The sequence below is a fragment of the Gavialis gangeticus genome, unplaced genomic scaffold (assembly GCF_001723915.1).
Source record: "Gavialis gangeticus isolate Ggan-Ray unplaced genomic scaffold, GavGan_comp1, whole genome shotgun sequence".
NCBI classification, from domain to species: Eukaryota; Metazoa; Chordata; order Crocodylia; family Gavialidae; genus Gavialis; species Gavialis gangeticus.
Genome location: NW_017729024.1, coordinates 135,547,975 through 135,571,409, shown reverse-complemented (window position 1 = coordinate 135,571,409; position 23,435 = coordinate 135,547,975). Strand labels below are relative to the sequence as shown.

At 40.7% G+C, this 23,435-nt stretch overlaps 1 protein-coding gene and 1 long non-coding RNA gene across 3 annotated transcripts in view; both read right to left on the bottom strand.

Moving 5' to 3' along the window:
- Positions 1 to 22,183, bottom strand: part of SGTB (small glutamine rich tetratricopeptide repeat containing beta) — a 42,710-nt gene extending 20,527 nt beyond the window's left edge. The window contains exons 1-7 of one of the 2 annotated variants that reach the window (XM_019517788.1): positions 22,033 to 22,183; positions 15,992 to 16,095; positions 15,039 to 15,108; positions 8,647 to 8,746; positions 6,739 to 6,843; positions 3,471 to 3,609; positions 3,308 to 3,370 (exon numbers count right to left, since the gene is read on the bottom strand). In XM_019517788.1, coding sequence (XP_019373333.1) covers positions 3,308 to 3,370; positions 3,471 to 3,609; positions 6,739 to 6,843; positions 8,647 to 8,746; positions 15,039 to 15,108; positions 15,992 to 16,095; positions 22,033 to 22,132 — 681 coding nt within the window. In that variant the 5' untranslated portion in view covers positions 22,133 to 22,183. The remainder of the gene's footprint in view (positions 1 to 3,307; positions 3,371 to 3,470; positions 3,610 to 6,738; positions 6,844 to 8,646; positions 8,747 to 15,038; positions 15,109 to 15,991; positions 16,096 to 22,032) is intronic. The other variant, XM_019517789.1, reaches the window with a different exon arrangement.
- LOC109297768 overlaps positions 1 to 23,435 on the bottom strand; it is a 240,968-nt gene that overhangs the window by 133,100 nt on the left and 84,433 nt on the right. The gene's annotated exons all lie outside the window — the stretch shown is intronic.

The following is a 23,435-nucleotide window of genomic DNA, read 5'->3' as shown; positions in this document are numbered from 1 at the left end:
CACGTGGGTGGGCTGGGTAGGGCAGCATGATGCAAGGTGTAGTCAGGGGATCAGGGTGTGGGGGTCTCTGGGAGAGCGGGAGGAAGATGGGGCTGCATAGTGTAAAGCCACTGCTGCAGTCAATCAGGGTTGCCAACCAAAGAGTTTTTTTACTGCAAACTTTTAATCGACAACCAAACTTTTTTACTATGGTTGATATTAAACCCCTAAATTTAAACCCAGCCCTTCTAATTGGGGCCTAGCGGAAGAGTTACATTTACATTATGTAAAACATATATCAGTAAACATGCGTCAGTAAAAAGCTTGCAGATTGTCTGTAAAAAAGAAGGAAAAAAAAAGAAAATTCATGTGTTGGCAACCCTTGCAGAAAACCTGTCAGTGTTGCTGAAATCTACCAGATGGAATTCTTTTAAAAAGTAGGAGGGCTTCCTTCAAATACCATCTCGAACGAAGACAAGGTTCTTTGGGTGAATATGCTATCTTTTATTACACCAACTTAAATAGTTGGAAAAAAAGGTTTAGCAAGCTTTCAGGTTTAAAACCCCTTCATCAGGCTAAAGAAGTCTCTGCAGTTGGTTTGTGCTCTTTCTGGATGGAATGAATAGTAAAGAAGCCAGAGGCTGGGCTGGTATGCATGGAAGATAGGCAGTCAGTAAAGATATAAACTGAGGAGTCAGTGGGTGAGAGATAGGATGGTGGGGAGAAGGGGGATGAATGTAGCAGTTAACTAGTGGAGAGGTACCTGGGGAGTCAGATGTCAGGCAGGTTATAATGCATTATAAATCCAATGTCTGTATTTAGTCTAATATACTTCTTAAAAGTATATTAAACTAAGTATATTAGACAGTAGAAAAACTGTACTATACTTAAAAGAAGTATATTAGAATTTTTGTCTCAGTCCTGTTCTCCAAATGTCATATAACTCCATTTGAATTCAAGCACTGTGTGGAGTGATATTTTTCTTAAAGACCAAAGACAAAGGGGACAGCAAGATACTGGTAAAGAGGCCAGATGCTCATATTGTGTCTGGTCTGTTCCACCACGAAAGAAGGGCTAACCAGCATATTAATTATCAAAGGACATATTTAGAAGGAGGTGCTTAGAACAAATGTGAGGATGCAGGAAAAAACAAGTTATGAAAGAACTTACAGTGTTTAGAAGTATGAGCAGGAAATGAGCAAGTGGAACTCATGTAAGAAAAACATTAGTATGGCCTAATTGGAGAAAAATATTTTGAAATACAAATTCAAAGCAATGGGAAAATTTGGAAAGCAGTAATATAGTATTATTTTAGTAAATCAGACAAGTTAATAATATGATACGGTAGCAAAGCAGACTAGAAGTGATTTTGCACACCTAATGAAGTACCAACATAGAACACGAAAGTAATAGTTTCCCTCTGTCTCTCTCTCAAGCTTTGAGAGTATTACATTAAATTCTGGATACATAAGAACAAGAGAAAAAAATCTTAGGGGGTGTTTTAGGGTAGTGGGCCAACTTTTTTAGAAGTATAAAAGGACTGAGTAAGAGAAAAGATTAAAAGCAATAAATGTGAACAGTGTAACTGAACAGTGACTAAAATACAAGTATGCAAGTAAAAACACCAAAGAGGAAGAAGAACGCTTATATGCACAAAGACAGGGAGAAGCTTAAAAAGAAAGATGAAAGTTTAGACCAAGTAATAAAAAAGCTTCCTGACAATGAAACCTCCTTCTGCTGTGGAGGATGAAAAACCTCACAGCTCAACAATATATTGGACAAAGAATTTAAAAAAAAAATACAGTAGGGAATGATCTTCACAATAAGCTGAAGAACCAATGGACAGATTGAAAAAGATATTCAAATGGCTAATTCCTATTGAAAAAATCAATGGGTGTTAGCTGCCTGTCTCACAAAAAGGTCCTCCTAATAGATATCACTGCTCATAATCCAGGAACTGATCTCTAGAGGTGCACTGATTCATTGGTCCCATATCAGATTGACACCAATATAAGGGAAATTGATAATATCATCAATTGGCTTTTTTTGGCTGATGTGGCCAATAATGTTGCCGGTAAATGCCCCGTGCATGCACACGGCCCAACAGCGTGGAGAGCAACCTTCAGCTGGTAAGTCTATTGTGGGGAAAGGGGTGGGGGAAGAGGCAGATCGAGACCCCCTGCAGTGAGGGAGGGAGTGGAGCAGGGACAAGGGCAGATGCTGCACAGCTAGGGTGGGGCGTGGCATGGAGTGTGAGCGGCCAGGGAGTGTGGGGAGGGGGTGTTGGCTTCTGCTTCTATGCACACCCTGGGAGGCATTGGGGGCTTGTGCCCCTGGATCTGTGCATGGGGTGAGAGTAGGCTGCCACTGCAGGCTGCTGCTGGTGGCAGTGCTGAGCTCTTCCCGGCAGGAGGGCTGGACTGGGGTACACTTGGAGGACTGGCAGTGGCATTGGGAGGGGAGTGTTGGGGGGGCTATGGTGAATTCTGGGGTGGCTGCAGGCCCCCCCATGTAGTCCTTCCAGGCACAGTCTAGCCTGGCCTAGCCCCACACTGGGAAGAGCCCAGCACCACCCTAGCCCCTGCCTGCAGTGGCAACCCACCCTCAACCTGTGCAGATCTGGGGACACGCCCCCTACATGCCTCCTGGGGTACATGTAGCAGCGGAATCCACCCTTCCCCCACCCCAGATGAGTTGCTCACAGCTCAGTCCCATGCCCTGCCCTGCCTGTGCAGCCCCTGCCCCAGCCCCATTCTCTCCTTCACTGCGGGGACCTCAATCTGCCCCCCGCATGCCCCTTCCCTCCCCCACAGCAGACTTACCAGCTGGAGGCCACTCTCCAAACTGCCAGGCTGTATATCAGCAGTTGGATTGATATCAGCCATATATGTCTCGTCAAAAATCAGCCATCAGTATTGGTCCAAAAAATCTCTATCGCTGCACCCCTACTGATCTCTTATGTTCATTGCAATTTTTTAAACTAATAATGGTGACTAGGTCATTGAAGAAAGACAGCTGAAAGTCATCAACGTGTTCAAAAGCATTTTGCTCCCTTGCACATGACCAAAACAACTAATCTATACATATTATGACTATCATAGGGCCTAGCAAAAATATTACAGAACCAAAAAAACAAGTAAAAAACTAAAGTGCAACTTACTTTTCTCCTCTTATCAGCACAATTGAAAACTAACAATTTTTCCAACTTCAGAATAATAAAATAACCAGAATTTATAATATTTAAATAACCTGTTTTGTTGGAGAAAAAGTTACATTTAAAATACTCTATTTTTAAATGGAAGCAACAATATAATTAAAATTCACTCACCATACTAATGAAAGCCGGGTTGTTTATCAAGCTTGCCATATCAAAACTTAATCCAGTTCCTGTCTAAAAACAAACATCTAAACATTACTATACCTGTTAAATTCCATTTTTTATTTAAAAAGACAGAACATCCCCCCACCCCCCAGATTCAGAGCCTACTTACAGGACTGGACATATCTCTTAGCTTCTGTTCTGCTATTTTCAAATTTGACTTGTAAGAGTCATTTTCTGGATCAAGATCCAGTGCTTTTTGGTAACTGGTAATTGCTTCTTCATATTTATTCATTGAGGTCAGAGCCAACCTAATGTGAAACAGAGAAAGCCAATGCAGCATATCAATGAATATCAAAGAATTAATTATACAAACAATTTCTGCTCTAGTTGATTCAGGTGAATGAAAGAAAACAGAATTTTAAAACTGATTTAGATTTTGATCATACAAAAGTTAAGGTAAGTTTGCTTTCAGAATCAACAGGACCAGAATCTAAACATTAATGTATGCTGTTTGATTCCATCCAGTCCTCTTGATCTTGAAGATCTTAGAAGCATGGAGAAGGAGGTCTGAAAGATACCTTGCATCTCTATCCAAACCAGCCTATACAAATCTGTTGTCTAACCTCCTAGCAAAACTACACAATCAACCCTGATATAACACCCAAGTAAAGCAGGGGCACCACAGCAGCTAAAGTCCTGCTTCTGTAAAGGCTGCTAATATATACTCCAGAGATCCCAGAAAGAGGGCCACGCCCCCCCGCCCTCATAGGAAGGCAAAAACCCTCATAGTCCATACCAATCTGACCATGGGGTTACTTTTCTTCTGACCCCAAATATGGCAATCAGACTACCCCTGAGCAGAGGGTCAAGACCCTCTAGCCAGGAACCTCTAGGTTTAAGTCACAGTAGGAGCACTAACACACTTGATGCACATGACTACTACAAAAGACAATCTATTTGGTCTCAGCAATTTTAGGTCTTCAGCCTTCTGGAGTTGATATCAAAGGTGTCTGTCCTATATCTCAAACCATCAGGACTCTTGCATCCATGGGCAGATGTAAAATTTTGTAAAGCAGGGAGCAGGAGCAACAACCAGTGCTGCAGGGGGGTTATACCCTCACACCCAGCTCCTCCAGGCAAGCAGATTAAGCCTCAAAAGCAGCATCAGGGACTTATTTTTAAGTCCCTAAAGCAGGTAGGAATTCTACCCCACACTGCTTTTGGCACCCCCCCCATCCCTTTCCCTTCATCTTCAGCAGCATGTCCCCTCCCATTTCAACTCCCCTCACCTGCTGTTCCCAACTGCACCAGACACAAGAGGAATTCTAGTCACTCCTGCCCCAACTCCAGCCAAGCTGCATGGATAGCTCCCTGGTGGAGCAGCAGCAGTACTAGCAGCAGCGGAAGGGTATTCCCAGGCTGGTAGGGAACACCTGGGAGACTGGAAAGAGGAGGAACTGACCCACCATTGCTACTGCTGCTGTCCTAGGCTGAGCTCAGCTCCCTGTGCAGCCCAGCTGAAGTGGGGCAGAAGTGGTTCTGGAGCTACTCACTATGCCCAGGGTAGCCAGGCACAGTGACTGCAGTGGATCGGAGAGGAGAACAACGGGACAGGAGGGGAGAGGAGAGGATGTGCAACATGAAGGGATTCTTATCTGATTTGGAGACTTTAAAAAGTCCTCAGCTGCTGCTCATGCAGCACTGTCTGAAAGAGCAGGTGCGACCATGCCACTCCACCCTCTCTGGATCCGCATCTGTTTCAGTTAAGGTCAGGGCAAGTTTATCTCTACTGATCTCAATTTTTCTCAGCCAACTTGATTAATGGAATATAAAGAGCACTAGAGAGATTCTATTAGTAAGCAAAAGGGTTTTTTTACTAGGAAATTAAGATTTTTTTCCTCTACCTGGGTCTTAAAGATGTAGGTTTTAATCATTTTGACCAGGCCATTAACCTGCCTCCAGTTTCCCTCCACTCTCACTGACTCATATTCACTGACATCCAGGGAAGGTTAAGCTAAAAAATGTGAACACACATAAATAATGTAGATCTGAAAAGGTCTAAGTGGGACCAAAACAGTCCACTAGTCCCCATGCTTCTACAGAAAAAGACCATAGTTCAATTTCTCTCAACATGACAACTGTCCAAATCAGGGGTAGGCAAAATGCAGCCCGTGGGCCAGATACAGCCTGCAAAGCCATTCTATCCAGCCCACAGGGCCTCTAAAAAATTTAGAAAATTAATATTTATCTGCCGCGGGCTGCCTGTCACGCAGCCCTCGATGGCTTGCCAAAACTCAGTAAGCAGCCCTCTGCCCAAAATAATTGCCCACTGCTGGTCCAAATGGATCCAAGGGGCAATGGCCGCCATGACAGTTTCACAGCATATTCAACCAGGTCTAAGGCAGCCTCTAGGACAGGCCTTCAAAATCTACTAGTTACTGAAATATGCAAACCTACTGCATGCACCTCTATGCAGAGCTGCTCACTCAACTCTAGATTTTATATTAAATTCAGAAAATAAGCCTGCATAAATTTTCAATCAACATTGTCCAGACCCACTTCCAGAAGGGAAAGTGTTACTTGTTAACCTCCCACTTCCCTTTTATAAAACAACTTAGTGAAGGGGTAGGCAATTATATTGGGTGGAGGGCCGCTTACTGAGTTTTGGCAAGCCATTGAGGGCCGCATGACAGGCAGCCAGAAGCAGATATATATTAATTTTCTAAATGTTTTAGGGGCCCCGTGGGCCAGATAGAATGGCCTGGCGGGCCACATCCGGTCCACAGGCCGCATTTTGCCCATCCCTGACTTAGTGGTTACAGTATTTACCCAAGTGACGGGACTCCCAGGTTCAATTCCCTTTTCTGCCTGAAGTAACAAATGGTCCTAGATATCTGGTGCGAAGACATACAATTTCTAACTGCACTGATGGTAGAGCACTGTTACAGTCAGAAAACTACAGCACTTTCTTACTTAAGAGATATGCGTCCTGGAGACATTTAATAAGCAAGAATGAGTTCTTAATGCTGTTAGCCTAGAAGACCTAGTACTTTGAAACAGATCTGCATTCTAAATTGTACTAAGCATCAGTTGTACAACAACTGTTTCAACAGCAGATTTTTTATTACTGGTAATTATACAGTAAAAACAGCTCAATTTCCTAGACTGCATTTATAATGCTGGTAAACTGAAAAACAAACCAAAACAAAAAATATCTGTAAATGGAGATTATTTGATATGGAGTCACTGAGAGAGGTCATGTATATATATAGTCTTATGCTACTAGTATTAGAATTGTTTTCAGAAAACAACTGCACTTTCAGGGCCAGCTCTTCAGCTGATATAAATCAGTATCACTCCACTGATTTCAGTAGAACTTCTCTATTTATGCATTTTGAAGATCTAGCCCTTAGTTACGTAAGTTTTTATGAGCTTACCCCATTCTTCCATATGCTTTGCTGTATTTTGGATCTATTGCTATCGCCCTCTTGCAATCCTTTATTGCTTCATTGTACTTGCTGAGCTTACTTTGAGCAGCAGCCCTGAAACAGGAAAAAAGTTAGCACTTCATCAAGAAAATAAAAGTCTGACGATCCAGATTTAGATGCCACACAGCCAAGTTCTTAAAACTACACTAAAACCTTAAGCACACGCGTAATTCAATAGGCTTCTTCGAGTCTCTGTAAAGTATCTCAGCTTGCTCAGATCCAGCGAAGCTGGTCATATGCTTAAAGCAAGCATGTGCTTATTGTACCTTGCTGGAATAGGCTTTGGAGAATATAGATTTAGATACATAAATACTTTGAAAAGTCATAGTAGTGTAAAACATATTAGAAAATCATTTAATATTTCCATGTTGGATTGCGTATGGCTATCTTATATCCCAGCTAGATTATGTCTGTAGTGGCTATATATACTACCAACCAGTTTGCAAAGCCTCATCTTCCCAGGAACCTAAACCTGCAAAAAGTATCCACATTCTGCTGTAATACTCTGAATGAAGATTCCCTAACATTTCTAAATCTTTGATTTATACTTGCACCTTTACACTAGAGAAACTAATTGTTTTTATATACCACCTGTGACTTGAGACTAGAGACTAGGCCAGGCCACAGAGATTCATGTTCAAGCTTTCCCCAATGTTTGCAAGGATTCAAAACATTCCAGCTTAGGTTTTGTCATAGCTAAAACAGCATACTATATAAAGAATATTTAATTCTGCAAAGTATCCTATGCTACTGTGGAAGAAATTAAACTTCACGTTGTGGTTGAATTAGAACTGACAGAGCCAGCTTTTCTTTATTTAAGGCTATATGTGATCACAGGGAGAATTCCATACAGCAAGGGGAATCACCCACTTGTCTGTTTCAAAGGATTTCTCACTCTCTAAGGTTACAAGCGTATTTATACTAAAGACCGAGAAAGATAAAATACACCTTGGAGAAACAAAACAATAGTAAATTACACAGAAACTTACAAAGTTTTACTTAAACAAACTATCTACGCATAGGGCAAGATATCAAGATAACCCAAGGCACGCAGGAATGCGGATTCCTTATCTTAGAACATCTGAATTAAGTAGTATTAGCACGTCTGGTCTTTGTCTGTTTTTCTAGTCAAGTAAGCTAATTACTTCTACACTACTTTTCTATTAAAGCTGCTTTACAAAATAAAGACCATTCTTGCTGTGTCCCCTGAATTGGATGCCTTGCCAGGGTTTGATTAAATTACTTCCATTCCTAATGGATTGTGTTTATTGTCTTTACCTACAAGGCTGCTTAACTGCAGTGTCATGTAATCAAGGATAATATTTGGCTCCATGTTTTAATTGAAATGGTGAAATACAACTAAAATATAATGCACTATAGCAATAATATTCGTTACAGTAAAAACCTGTATGCATTTCATTTTGAAGTGCATACAACAGCCAAAGAAATATAGGCCTTCACTTTGTATATTATGTTTAGTTCTGATCAACTCATCTCACAAATTTACTAATTTAAAAACAAACAAATGTCCATCGATGAAAGAAAAGGTCCTTCTGGTTAAAGAAAAGGTCCCATTTGCTACAATGGATTCTGGATCAGATCTTTTTATAATTTCTATTAAAAAAAATTTAAATTCCTTTAAAAAAAAAATTAGTCTACAGTCTTGCCAAAAAGTCCACAGTATGCAGTTAATTAAGACAGATACATTTAAAACATATCAATCGATCCCTTTTCAGTTTGCATTACCAAACTGATGTCTAATGTAATTATTCTCTGACAAACAGGACATTAACTTTACCTTATTTTTGATCTAGTTTACAATTTTCTCCTTAAAATTTCAAGTTTAGCATTTTGTACCTGTTGCAGTAATAGACTGCATTATTTGGATCCAGTTCTATGGCCCGTGTATAACAATCCACTGCAGCACCATAATTTTCTTCTTTCATGTGATTATTACCTGAAATAAATTATAACCTTTTAAGTAAACTGTGAAAATAAATTGTTACATCTAAAAGATAAAAGACAGAACTTAACAGCTATACTACACTACTTGATAAAGCATTCATGACTGTGGCGTCTTCTGCAATTTATTTTCAGAACAAGATTTTGTATTATAACATGGAACAGAGAAGTATACTTTTTTGACACTTTTGCTCTATAACGTAGCACGACACAAAATGCTGAGCCTTCTACCTTCATCTCATGAATTTACATACTTACCAGACAATTCCCTGGTATTAAGCAGAAACCAATTTGTTAGTAGTTGGTCCAGTGAGCTGTACAATAAAAACAGATCAAGTGCAATTCTGGACTGTTCGTTCACACTATTCCAACAGGCCCCACAACAATGTGCTGCATGCTTTCTTGATTTTAAATACCCATAATTTGCCTATCCTATAAGCATCAACTAAGAATCTGAAAATAAGAACAACAAAGCTGGACATGTGAACGCACAATCCTACACAGCTCTCCAGTAGTTCATTCACAGAAACTGTGAAAAAACACATAGCAGTGGCAACCTAAGATTACTAGAGGTAATCTTCTTAGCACAGAAGTTGGTCAAACTGAATATCAGAAAGTAGGTCAATTCTGAATATCAATTCAAAAGCTGGTCAATTCTGAATATCAGAATTTCCTATGGAACAGACACTTTGAGAGTTTCATTCCCAAGTGAAACAGAACTAGAAATTTAGAAATGTCCTATAGAAGAAAACTATGAAAAATAAACTGCTGCTTTAGGGGGGGGAGGGAAAAACCCAACTACTTTGGTTACCTTCCCTGCTTCCTCCCCCACAAAAAAATGGGGCAGTCCAGGGAGTCCTGTCAAAGAGGAAGGGATACCATCAGCTCTGGGAGCAACATGACAACAAAAGCTCTCAGGCCGTCCCAGCTATGCTGCAGGGAGCCTTGAAGGCCGAGTCTGCATGGTGCGGTTGCTCCAGAGCGTGCAACCCCCAGTTGCCTGGAAGGTTTCAGCTGCACTGTCTTTGTTTTGACAAAACACTCAGCTCTAATGAAGAGATTTTTAGACCAAAATGATATTGCTGGAAGATTCCCAGTCACATCCCTCACCATCAGCATCGCTGATGCATCACTAGTCATCTTGGGACCCTTTAAAAGACTAGAAATGCTTTGTAGACATGAAAAGGAAAGCACTAAGTAGAATCACAAAAATGAAATGAAAGTAGTATACTTGTACGAAAGCTGGGACTTTACAAGCTCCCACCCATTCAGGAAAGGAAAAAGGTCAGATTCCACATGAAAAGACATACAAAACTGAAGAGCTTGGAAAACTGACTATGGTAATAAAAAGAAAAACAAAAACAACTATGGAAAAAGGAGTGCTCCACAAAGGGCAGAAGCAGTGATGATCTGACATGGCTCCAGAAGCTATTGAGCTCTGTGAAGAAAACCTTTCATCTTAACCACTGGGTAGTGAAGGGACCAACAACCATAACCAACAATTACAGTATATTTTTATCTCTGTAACCTTATTATGTACAAGAATTGTTTGACAAATTAGCAAGTTCACTTCCATCTTGGAAGGAATGTACATATCTGACATATTCAAATGAGTATAAGTGGGAGCAGAGCTTAGTAAAGGTAACTAAGAGACACTATATTAATGTGGGCCACAATGTCTGTAAAATGAGTGACAGACTTAACTGAAAAGTAGCTCACACTTCTCCATTAGTCAGATCAGGCACCCCCCAAAGCTGAGGGGAAAGCAATGGTGGTTCAACATGTTGCTCTAAACGTAATAACTGCATGGCCAGAAAGTAAGCAATTCCACACAGTGCAGCAGGCCAGCTCTGACAGAGACACTGTACAGTGAGCAATTCCAGTCTTGGACACTGACTGGAAATGCCAATTGTATTTTTGTAGTTAATATTTTCACTATTAATGAAAAATGACAATATTCTTATTACCACAGGTAACATGTCATCAGTGAAGTTCTCAACAGTTACGTAACAGACCTCAACTAGGAGCAGTAATATATTACAGATAAGTGAAAGGCAAAATAAAGTTCTATGCTCTCTGTTTATGCATCTAATGTAACAATGTTCATCTCATTTTTAACAAGAGTCTTAGTCTATGCACCATTTTTTGGCTTAATCCAAAGTGTCTGTAAACATAAATCATAAGTAATAAGACACGTGCAAGTTTGCCCATGTAATACAAAAAGCCTAGCTGTAATCAGCTGAGGAGAGATGGAATTTGTGTAAATGTATCATATCAAGGCCCTTTAAAACCGCAATCTCTGCTTCTGTTCTGAAGAGAAGATGGTTTGATATATGGCTAAATTCACAGCTGGGATTAAGTGAGTATCTGTCTTGCTTCCCTCAACTTTGAACTTGACTCAAAGCACATAGGTGCCCAGCCAGAGGTGCAAGTTCTTGCTGAGGATATACAGTTTGGGATTCTGCACTAGAGAAAAGTAACAATGATACTTTATTTCAGTGCCAGAAAACATCCTTTCAAATAAAGAACTTTAGGGTTGAATTTGGTCTCCTGGGACTGCAGCACTAATTATTTAATACTTAGTATTGTCCACATACCTTAATTAAGGTCAAGTCTACCCTAATTACTTTATAAACCCATGCACAGTTCCATCTCCAATGGAATTACAAACTAATAAATCAAGTAATAAAAAGAGGGGGGAAAGGGATATAATTAAAAATATATTATTTTTGTCATTTCAAATATTAAAAATTACTGAGGGAAAATGAAGTGTCATCTATCTTCATTTTTTCCCATCATAACTGGCATCAGAACAAAAGAGGTAGCTGAGGAGAGGGTTAGTAGTCCGATGAACGAGTTCAAGCTATCTCATGCATAAAGGATGGTGTGGAAGAAGGCCTGGAGATGGTTGTATAAGAAGGTACACAAAACTGGTGGTTGTGCTGGAGCACAGGAGGCAAGAAAAGCTGACATGAAAAGATCAGGAAAGGGTAGAGTTGCAAAGGGCCTTGAGCAGGATTACCAACCCGTGACTTTTTTTTACTGACAATTTGCAAACCTTTTACCAACATTCAAACATTTTTCCTGACAAATATTTTTATTAACACACATTTTACATAATGTAAAAGTAACACTTCTGCCAAGCCATGGACAGCAGTACCAAGGGCCCCATTCAAATGTAAGGGTTTAACATCAACTTTCTAAATCTGACCCAGGCCTCCATCCAGAAACCTGAGAGAACAAATTTTACCTGGGTGTTCTAAAGTGAACAAACTTCCCTGCTAACAAGCACTGTTCAACTAAAACAGGGTTTATTAGAGGGGGAAATGGGATAAACATGTAAACTGAGAGAAAACCTTACCTATTAAACATTAAGTGAAACCCAAACAGTTAATAACCTCAGTCACTAGCAAACCAACCAAGGTGAGCTACCACCTACCCCAGCTGACTGGGAAGAGAAACGCACCCACAGCTACCATCCTGCTGCTATAACACCTATGCCAGCCAAAAGTGACCCCCTGAACAATAAGACCATGGGCAACAAACAGTAAAACAGGTACAAGTAGCCCCCAAATGTTTGAACTTTGCAGTCTAATATGGGTATGTTTCCCTAATATGCAGTCTAATATGGGTATGTTGCCCTAACATGCAGCCCAGCCAGGACTAATTGCCCAGTTGGTTAAAACTGCCAGAGGCTATAGCTCACTGGTCACCAACCAGTCAATCTCAGTCAACTGATTGATTGTAGAGCCTCTGACAGTCAATCCCAGTCTGTCAGAGGCTTTATGATAGGGAGCAGCAGGACGCATGTAGCTGACCTGAGCCACGCCCCCTGCCGCTCAGGCCAGGCGAGTGGGATCCAAGCCCAGGTGGTTTGTCCAGGAGGTGAGGGGCAGGAGGGGAAAAGGGCAGTAGATCCTGGGGTGCCCTTTACTTACAAAAAGTGATCTTCACCTTAAAAGGTTGGAGACCACTGCTCTAACTGGTAGCCCCACCCAGGCTGATGAACCAGCTGGCCACTGACAAGGCTTCCTGATTGACTGCTGGGGAGAGCCGCTTCCCCATTCAAGTCCACCTCTCGCAGTAGACTGCAGGCCAGCCAACAGTTCTGCCTCAAAATCTATGGTGGTAGGCCCCACTGGATCCTGTGTTCTTGGATCTCTGACTCCTGAGGTTGCTTGGATGTTTCTGGACTCTGGCTGTTTGGAAATTCCCCTTGGTTTTGGTAACAGAATCTCTGCCTCTAGAACCCTGATTCAGCCTGTGACTTGGACTACGCTCTTGGAATTCCCCCTTGGTTTGGGTAGCTTGGACTCCACCTCTGGCTTCAGCCCTCCTCCAGTGGTTTAACCACTATACCAGAATGCCTGTGACCTGGTCTTTATAGTATGCCTCAGTGTATGAAGCTGACTGCCTGGGGCCATGCACCTCTGCCTATCTTTGAAATGAGCAGCTCTTACTGGCAGGTGAACACTGACAGGATGCAGCTCCAGCACATAGCTAGGAGTGGGGGGGAGCACAGAGGCTCCCATAGGCCACAAAGCCCTGATATAGAACTCCCTGTAAGACACTGACCTGCACTTCTACTTGGACACAATGTGCTGCTTCTCTGTTCGATATGTCCATCAACATTTGCAGCCAGCCTCACTCCAATGGTGGATCTTCAATCAAAGTCAGTTGTTTGTTTGCTTTTACTCATAACTTTTTTTTAACTGACAAATACTTTTAGCCTTATTTTTAGGGGCAGTTGATAACCCTGGCCCTGAAGACAAGGGCATGAGACTTAAATTTGGCTGGGGGGAGGTGGAGAACGGATGCTTTTAAGGCACCTCCAAACAATCTCAGTGACTCCAACATCCATTCTGTTATTTCAGATAAACTAGTTATCTGTAAGTGAGGCTACTCATTGATCTGGAATGGGTGCTGCTACAGAGCCCCATCCTAGGAGACCCAATGACTGCAAGTGGTTGGTAAAATGAAATACCTTTATCAGTGCTATCATATTAAGCAGTTCCAATTAATTTCCACTTGGGACCTAACCAGGTTTGAACTCATATCTATACAAGTGAAAGGTTAATGACCCACTTCATCACCTACCAAAGCTTGTTTTAAGTATATCTTGTAAGGCCAGAAGCTGAAAACATTATTCCTTGTCATCTGCAACAGCTGCAGTTGACCATTTAAAATGATACAGAAACCTTAAGCTCATTTTGAAAACTAGCCAGGTTTCTACCCATTTTATTATACTGAATATTTTCCCAGAGAGATTTCCTCTTTCCAAATTTGAAAACATATTAACTAGAGTTTTATATGGACAAATAAACATCCAGACATCAAAATGCTTATTCAAAATATAGTATAAAGTATTCAACCAACATGTTCTACATATTTGTTACTGGTGCTAGCCTTTTCTCACTTTCAGTACTAGAGCCTATCAAATACATATCAAATTATGGTTTTAAATTAGACCAGTGCAAAAGAACCTTGACATGGATTTTTTTTAAAGAGGTAACTTCTTTATGTGGGGAAGTAATTATTTTATCATGATTTTTCTCACATTGTAAAACTTTGTTTTATATAATAAGGGAAAAATCCCAACCTGATTAATTCAATTAAAGCTTTGCTATTAACTTCAATAGGGCCAACATGTTACCCAATGTCTTTTATACTCAAACTATATATATGTTATATAACCCATAACATAATACATAGCAGCAGTTGGCAACCTTTCTTGGTGGTGGGCTGGTATCATCTAGCACAAGTTCAAGGAGGGTCAGTACTTGGACCCAGCCACTGCCACTGTTGCTTCTTCCTGCCACCCAGAGACAGCATGGGCAAAGCTTCTGGCCACCTGGCAACAACACACACTGTATAAGGAAAGTCCCTCAGCTGATGAACATCGCTGAAGCCCCCTACTGTTGAAGCCCCTATCTCTGCAGCCCAGATCCAGCCCACAGGCCATAGGCTGAACTGTACTGGCAAACACTGGAAGCTGTAATGTGCTCAAAATCCAGTAACTGATAAGAATCTCTGTTACTAAGATATGCAATCATAGAATCATAAAGTAGGGTCGGTGATTCTATGATTCTATGTTAATTTATGACTACAAGGTCATAACCTAAAAGCCCAAGTTTGTGTGGGAGTTCTGTGGCCCAGATGCAAAACTGCTACCAACAGTACTATGCCAACACATTTATAACTTGAATACCCCCCCCAACCTCCCCCCCCAAAAACCACAAAAGTAAAAACAACAGCAAGAAACAGTTACTCCTTTATTAGTTGCATACCTTCATCCTTCAGCTGGTCAGCCTTTTCAACATCTTCTGGCAAAGGATCTGAGAGAGGCAGCAAGTCATTCTGTACATATTAAAAAGAGAGTATGGCAGATTCAAGGGTAGGCCCCATTACAATATGACCAGTGACCATCATCTAGGGAAAGGTACACATTTTTTAGAGATTCCACCATTCTTCCTTAAGCTGGTGAATAATCATGCAATTTTTTTAGTACACTCAAAGACAAGGTGGTTCTCTCCTTGTCAGAGTCCCACACCTATCCTGTTTTCCTGCCTTTCATGGGAATTTTACTTTCTATCAGATTTTCACATTGTTTTGATTTGTAAACCACTTTAAGATTCCATACTGAATTCACAACCTTAATCAGTTAATGGTAAAGAACCTCAGGAAAACGCAGAAATTTTTTTCTTATGCCTTTTATTCTTATTTTCTTCTTCCTTAATTGTTTTAAGGAAAAATAATTATTTCCTCTGCACATTCTTCCTATATCCAACATTTTCATAAATTTTAATAGTTTGAACTTTGAAAGCAGATTTTAGGCCCAATTTGTATAGACTTCATAGGGCATACCTTAAAAATGAAACTAGATTTTCTCCATAGCAAGTCAAGTCACAAGGACCACACAATTCAAGCAATTTAGAAAAAACAGCCTCGGGAATTGTTAAATATCTGAATGTCACTCAGGGAAAGTAGCTTTCATGTTAGAATGAGATCTCTTCTTTTTCAGTAACACATTACATACAGTTGTACTTTCACTAACAAATTATTTCCTGTCAGAGTCCTAAAACTATCCTGTTTTCCTGCCTTTCATGGGAATTTCACTTGATCATTTCTTTCAGGTTTCTACGTTGTTTTGACCTATATAGCACTTTAAGAGTTCATACACATTCACAACCTTAATCAGCTAATGAAAAAGTAACTCAGGAAGATTAAATCAAATTCCTACCTTGTGAAAAGAATTTGTGAACATCTCTATCAAATGCTGGGGTGCTGCAAGATGAGTATCTTCTAGGCTAATCTTAAAAACAGTCTCCAAACACTGAATCACAACTGAAAAGAGATGACAGCATTATTATAAAATCAGCAAGTTTTCAACACAAAAATATAAATACGAGTGCAATTAAAAGTAGGAATCACTCTTGCCATCTTAGTTATCTTGTTAAGCCTATTTTTTAAATTAAACAAAAAATTAAAAAAACCAAAGAACAGTTATTTGAACCAGGTCTTCTAGTAGAAAGAAAAAACAAAACAAAACAAAACAAAACATCAAGCTTTCCTTCTTTAACTGTCTCTCTTGTGGGCAAGAATGGCAGATGATGCATCATATCTATACCAATGGTTCTCAATCTTTGTAGACTCACATACTTCCATAATTTTTGTGAATTGAGCAGCTCCCCATTTGAGAGACTAATTGATTTATTATAGTGCTTATCTCCCTGCAGAGGGGGCAGGTAGTAGAAACAGAAAAGTGGCCAGGTAGGGTCCAACCTGAGCCTGTGTCCTATTTGCTTATCTCCTCACACCTGTGGCACCCTGGTTGAAAAATCAGTGGTCTATAACAGGGGGTCAAGCAAGCTATGGTCCACAGGTCAGATGAGGTCAACAGAACCCTTGGATCCAGACAGGGTTGTGGAGCAACAGCTGAGGGCTTTCTCCCAATGCCACCACAGGGACAAGTGCCAGGTGTGGATCCTCTCTCCAGGCTGCCATTGGGACAAGTGGCAGTAGTGGCTGGGTCCTAGCTCATGCCCACTTCTGACATGGGTCATTCTGACCTGCAGCCATAAAAGTTTGCCTACCCATAACCTACACCCATTTCTCTTACCACACTTAATTCCTTACCTAATCAAACTGAATTTCTTTTAATGCCCACTTGCTTTTGATTTTTTTTTTCATTTTTAACATAGAGGGATTAAGTAAATTAAAATAGATAAGAGAGACTAAGATATGCAGTAGCCATATTACTTGGCAATACAAAACATAGCAATACAGAAAAACCTAGGTATTTCTATATTTAGCATTAAATGGTTCATATTTATCAGAGGTCCAGCCAAATGACAAGAGACAAGCCAAATCCAAAATGAAAATATTTAAGTAATTCTTACTGTTTTCAAATGTATACATTTTGTATTACAAACCAAAGCCCTGCTTACAAATAAGCTACTTCATTAGTCACAGGCTTGTATCCTGCACAGAAATCTGCCTGCAAAGTCCATACGCTCACATAATGTCCCACTGATGGTCCATATAGGATCCAAACAAGTGACTGGAGGAAGGAAGGAAGGAAGGAACCGGAAGATACTTAAGAACACTTGGAATTAACTCATGCAAACCATTTCATCAAAGTCACTAGAACTGCACATAGAAGTGAAGTCCCCAAAATGTGTAAGTATTTGTACATTTGTTAGAGAGGGAGTTTAATTATTTTATTTTAAGATTAGGGGGCAAATATTTGACAGTGTGTGGAAATCCAGTGTCATGGTTCTATTTCAGGCAGTGTTCTGCAGTGTTAGAAAAATAAAATATTTACTAGGGTCTCTTTTACTCTATAAGAATAATGCAGGATCTAGGTTTTACTCTTCTTCCTGACATTATCCATGAAGAAAACAAAACTGTGGTAAACTAAGTGTCATTCATCCTCCCAATGAAATAAAGGGGACCATCAAGCCAATTATTTCTGACTTCAATTACAATCTTATCTTTTGAGGTGAAAGAAAAATACATTATCCCACTGAATTTCAATGTAGTTCATCCTCTGTGAAAAACCAGCAAAATTCAATTAACAATACAATGAAATGTGTTAATATTAGTGTCCTAATGTCTGAGAAATCAACAAAATTTGGTATCCAGTTTCTCCTGAGAACTTACTAGAAAGGATTTCCCATCACACATTTAAAAAAAAAAAATCAAGGTTCCCTCTAACGAACAATCCATCATACTTATTTTTAATACTAAAACATTCCCTGTTTTGAATACATCAACTTATGTTGCATTCTTTCAGGAACAGAAGCCACACTGCAAAACAGATCCTAACAGTTTCATTTTTAATTTTCTGACATTTTGGCAGAAAGATATTAAGTCTATAGTTCCCAACTCCTCATATTTTATTAATCTTTTTTGGAGGAAAGATTTCTGGAAAGTGTAACAAAGATCAAATTATGATTCAACAAAAAAAAAATCACTGGAGATCATAATAGAATTTGTAATACATTTCCACGGTAGATATAATTGGTTCTTACAGCAGTTCCCACATTTCTCATTTAACTGAAAAACTGAACACAGTCTGAATATTTCTAATTCCTTTGCGCAAGTTTAGCAAAAGTAGTACTCTTATGGGACAAATCAGAAGAAAGGAATTATGGTATTTCACAAGATAAATCTCATGCTGCTGCATAAATGGTGAGCAAAACAGATGGCTACAAAAAAAGTAAACATAAGATCAAAGAAGCAGCATCTTCAAGGTGGGAGACACTGATCACCTGACAATATACTGTAAATATGTTTTTTTAATATACAAAAATAATTATGGTGAAATCCTGGTTCCATGAAATCAGTGGACCAAGATGCAACTATGTACAGTACAAGTTGTTTGTTTGTTTTTAAATCTAGAGCAGGCGGCTGCTTGTTCCCTTTCCTATTGCCAAATGGTAGGCATCTCCCAATTGCCATAAGCTGAAATTTATCCCAGTGCAGAATGTCAGCAAGGCTTGTCATACCATAGAAGCCGTTACAGTACTGATTCTTGAGGGTGCCATGGCATTTTGGGTTACCTTGAGACCCTTTCCCTATCCAGGGAGAACACAGAATTGTAATAAGGACCATAGCAGCAATGATGCAGAGGCAGCAGTGACTTCCAGCTACCACCAAACTGCTGGCATGGCTATAGGGCTGCAGCAACACCTTTTATTTTTTTCCCCCCATGCCTCTGTCCACCAGTAAATCGGAGCTCGGGGCTTCTGCTCCAGTTGTTTCACCTTAGCTATGGTGCTTGAGAGAACAGATGCAGCCTGAAGTTCCAAGTAGCAAACAGACAGTTCCACTTCAACAGAAGCGTTCACTGAAAAAAAGGCAACCCAGCCAGAGGTTCTCTCACCCTTCCAAAGGGTTAAGCAGTTTCTCTGCCCTCAATCCAGCCCACATAGCCCAGTTCAGCCCCCCAAAATTGCTTTGCTGTTCTCTTTCCAATCTGCTCAGTTTCTGAAGCCCCAAAGCTACTGCACTGCTCTACGTCTCCTAACCCTCTCCTTCAGACCCTTCTTTCCATTACTACTGTGTCTATTGTCATATTTATTTCCCCCCCTTGTGTACACCCCCTGAGAGTTACTGAAAAACTATTCAAGTCCTTGCTGATGGATGTGTTTCTTGTGAAGTAGGCCAGAAACTCTAGCTTCACCATCTTTAAAACCCATTTTTTTCCCCTGTATACATTAGTTAAGAGCAAAGACACAGTTAATACAAAAATATTACAATAAACCCTGTAGTCCATCACAATAAATTGTAAATTTCACCCTTTATAAAACTGCCCCTTACCACTGGAATTAACTTCACTTACCACCTGAAATGGTCTGCAGTTAGGATGCAGGTTATCAATAGAAACATTTTTTGAAAAGCACGTGGTACTTCTGTTTTGAGAAAGTCTCTCAATGGTGGATTTCCCCGCACCTATGGTTTAAGTCAAGTTGGGGGGGTGTTTTTGCTTTACACTCTCGCCTGCAAGGTACATAACATACCCACAGAAAGCATACACTCAATTCTTTCCTCACTTAGCCACGCATTTGACTTCATTAAGAGCTATTCCCACATTCTTGGGCAAGATTTGGTTCAAAATTGATGCAACTTGAGATAAAAATAACTTCTGTAGGGAAAAAAGGGACAGCTCTTCAGATTAGATTGGATCAGATGCTGTATACTGTATAATGAAGCATATGGTACCATATTTCTGTCAGTATTCTTTACTAAAATTAGGATTTCATGTCTCTATTAAGACAGCTCAATTGTGAAAGTGTTTGGTTTGAAATTTGATAATTTACGTCATTAAAAGTATTGTAATCCCTTCTTGTTCATAAAAAAAATATGTAAATTGCTGGTTCATTTGTTTCTCACAAACTATAACCAAAACATATATCAAATAATCAGTTAACCCTTCTTGGCTACTAAACAGCAAAATGTATAAACCTTATTATAAATTACAAATAAAATTATGGAGGAGAAAAAGATATTTGTATTTCCAAAAAAAAAAGTAATTTTCTTGGCATCACTGAAAAAAGGTCCTCCTAAGACATTGGTATATTTTTAATTTATATAGTTACTTAATAATTACCAAATGTACTGAATATTTTGAATACTGCTGTTTATCTAAATCTTTCAACATGTTTTGGAAACAAGCTGAACAAAATATTTTCTATCTGCAAAAGTAACATTATTACAGAACCCATTCAGCAGAAATCATGCTCAAGAAGTTGTTTATGCATGAAACGAATTTGTGGTTGGAGTATAAGTTTAAATGTGGTTTATACACAGACCTACTAAACCAAATTCTAATACTGTGTAAAGAGTCAGCATGGGAGGGTTATACCAGTCACAACCTGCAGACTTTCAGAGCCCTTTAGAAGACAAAAGTTTTTTGTCCAGAGTCCTCACCACTGTGTTGTGTCTGGAATCACTGTTAACTGCCTTCTTCATTGTTACTTCTCTTATAACCCAATAACAGTTGCCAAAAATATAAATAGTGCTTAGCAAATTCATTCATAAGGTCACTTAAGCCTTCCTTTACATAGTACATGAAACTCCAGGTAATACTAACAATACCCCTGCTCTATGGCTGATCATTTTTATCCTCTGTTGCTTGCCGCTAAGGCTGCAGTTGACGAAACTGTTTTTCTTCAGTGCTTTTTAAAAAAATTAAAGCATGAACAAACTGGGAATGAAACTGGAGAGAAAAGGAACTAGGTAATTATAAACTGAGGAAGACATGGCAATATCCTCAATGGACAGGACAGTGGTATACCTAATTAGATTCTTCAGTGGATTTTAAAATATCTGATGCTCAAGAATAAGGTAAAACAAAATCCATAACTGTAGAAACTTTTAAGAGCTATTCAAATATTAGAATGAAGAGCCTTGAAGGTATTTAAGATCTTGACCTATGCTGGGGGGGAAAGAGGGGAGAGATGGACTAAAAAAACCTTGTTTTCTCCTCTCCTTAGTAAGAAATGTTCTAAAACATTTCACAAAGTTCTTCAGATTTTGTGAAACCCAAACTTCTCCAATTTCTGACTCATAACTGGCAAAAGATCAGCAGAATGAGAGAATATTATCCTCCATAAGCAGTGGTGGCTAACCTTTCTGGCAGACATGCCACAAAGTAGCCCTGCACTCTCACCATTAAAGTGCCACTCCAATCCCTTACCTTGCCTGATCTGCTGCTCTGCTTTCTCCTTCTGTCCCTGTGCTTCCTGCCCAATTTGCTGCTCTCCTTCCAGCTTCCTGTCCCATCCCCAATCTGCTCCATGCCACACACAGAGGCTGCCCCTGCCCCTTTGGCAACCCCTAGCCACCCCTGCTCTACAAGATAAAAATATAGATTATTGTGTTTGATCAATAACAATGCTTTTCTGATGCACAAGAAACAAAATATAGCCTTTGTACCATCACAGCCAACATGAAGAATTAGTATAATTCATTCCCATTGGTTGACATGTATATTGTGACAGGGAAGCAATCTAGCGTATAGATCAGGGGTAGGCAACATTTTTGGGTAGTGTGCCAAAACCACCTGCAACCTCGACTCATAAAATGTTGGTGCCGGGCAGATGGTGTGGGAGCCATGAGGGGTCCAATCTTTGTTGTGGCAGCACAGACCTGATCCCTTTCCCACCATCTACCCAGAGGCATGCGTGCCAAGCAAAATGCCTTCACGTGCCACACTCTGGCTCCTGTGCCAGGGGTTGCCTATCCCTGGTATAGATAAATGGTTTCATTACTTACCTTCCAAGCTTTCTTGTTCATCTGAAGTGAAAGTATCCAGCTGACTCTGTTCTCTCAGGAAATGGATGACTGCATATACAAGGCGTTTGACAGATGACATTTTGTGAGTTTTGAACTTCACCTAAACCACAGAAAGGTTCATATTAGCTGTATACAGAGAAACTTTTAAAAATGCAAAAAGGATGCCTTGCACAATCAACACACCCACTGCCTTGATCGGGGTTTGGGACCTGCATTATGTATAGCAACTGGTCCTCTGTTTAAAAAAAAGCATGTTAGAAAAAGTCTCTCTAAACATTTATAACTTCCAGTTTTTTTAATTAAAGTCAGAACAGACCATTTTAACAATCTAGCCTGACCACCTGGAAAACAGGCCAGAGGACCTCTAGGTTAATTCCTGAAGGAATCAGAGTTCAGACCATTTCACTGGAGCAGGGGTAGGCAAAATGTGGCCCGCCAGGCCTTTCTATCTGGCCCACGGGGCCCCTAAAAATTTTAGAAAATTAACATTACTCTGCCCCTGGCTGCCTGTCACATGGCCCTCAATGGCTTGCCAAAACTCAGTAAGCAGCCCTCTGCCTGAAATAACTGCCTGCCCGTGCACTGGAGGGAATTTAGTCAAATATTTTGCTCAGGAGGAGTACTGATTTAAAGGCCACAGCTTGGGGAGCAGCAAGCAACTTGGTAAAAGCCAAAGGTAATTTAAGAGATATCAGTGACACAACGAAACATCAGCCCATTAGCAAAGCTGCTTCCAGTCTCTGACACTGTGTTACAGAGCGGTTTCTATTCGCTTTGGACCCAAAATTGGAACAGGGTGACATAATCCAAACTTGTGATTACTGCCAGTGCTCACTCAGGCCCTGGTTCACATGGAGGCTCTGTGGGGGTGGGGAGGGGAACTGCCCTTCCAACTTTCTCGGAGTTGGTCTTAACACCCCCAACCCACACCACCCCCAGCCAGATTTTTAAGGGCACCATATTCAGCTCCACGCTGAGAGGCGGTGGAACGGGCTCTTGGTCGAAAAGGGACTGAAAAATAAAGCATTAAAAAAATCGCTCTCTGTGGAAAACGCCGTTGTTTGTGCAAGGCTGGGCAGGCCCCGCCGCCAGCGGAGCCATCTTAAGCGACCCCCAAGGGCCAGCGGCAGAGGCCGCTCGGCGGAAGCGAGACCCCGGCGGGCGCGTCTCGCCTCAGGCGCCCCCGGCCCCGGCCCCATTGCGGCTCAGCCCTCAGCAGCGCCACTGCCAGGGGGCGGCGGCCGGGCCTCGCCTCGCCTCGCCTCCGCTGTCGTCGCTCGCGGGGAGACGGAGGTCGGAGCCCGAACTCCAATACCCTGCCCGGGGGGAGGCCACAGCGCCGCGCCCCGCCCCGTCCCATCCCTCCGCCCCAAGCGAGATGC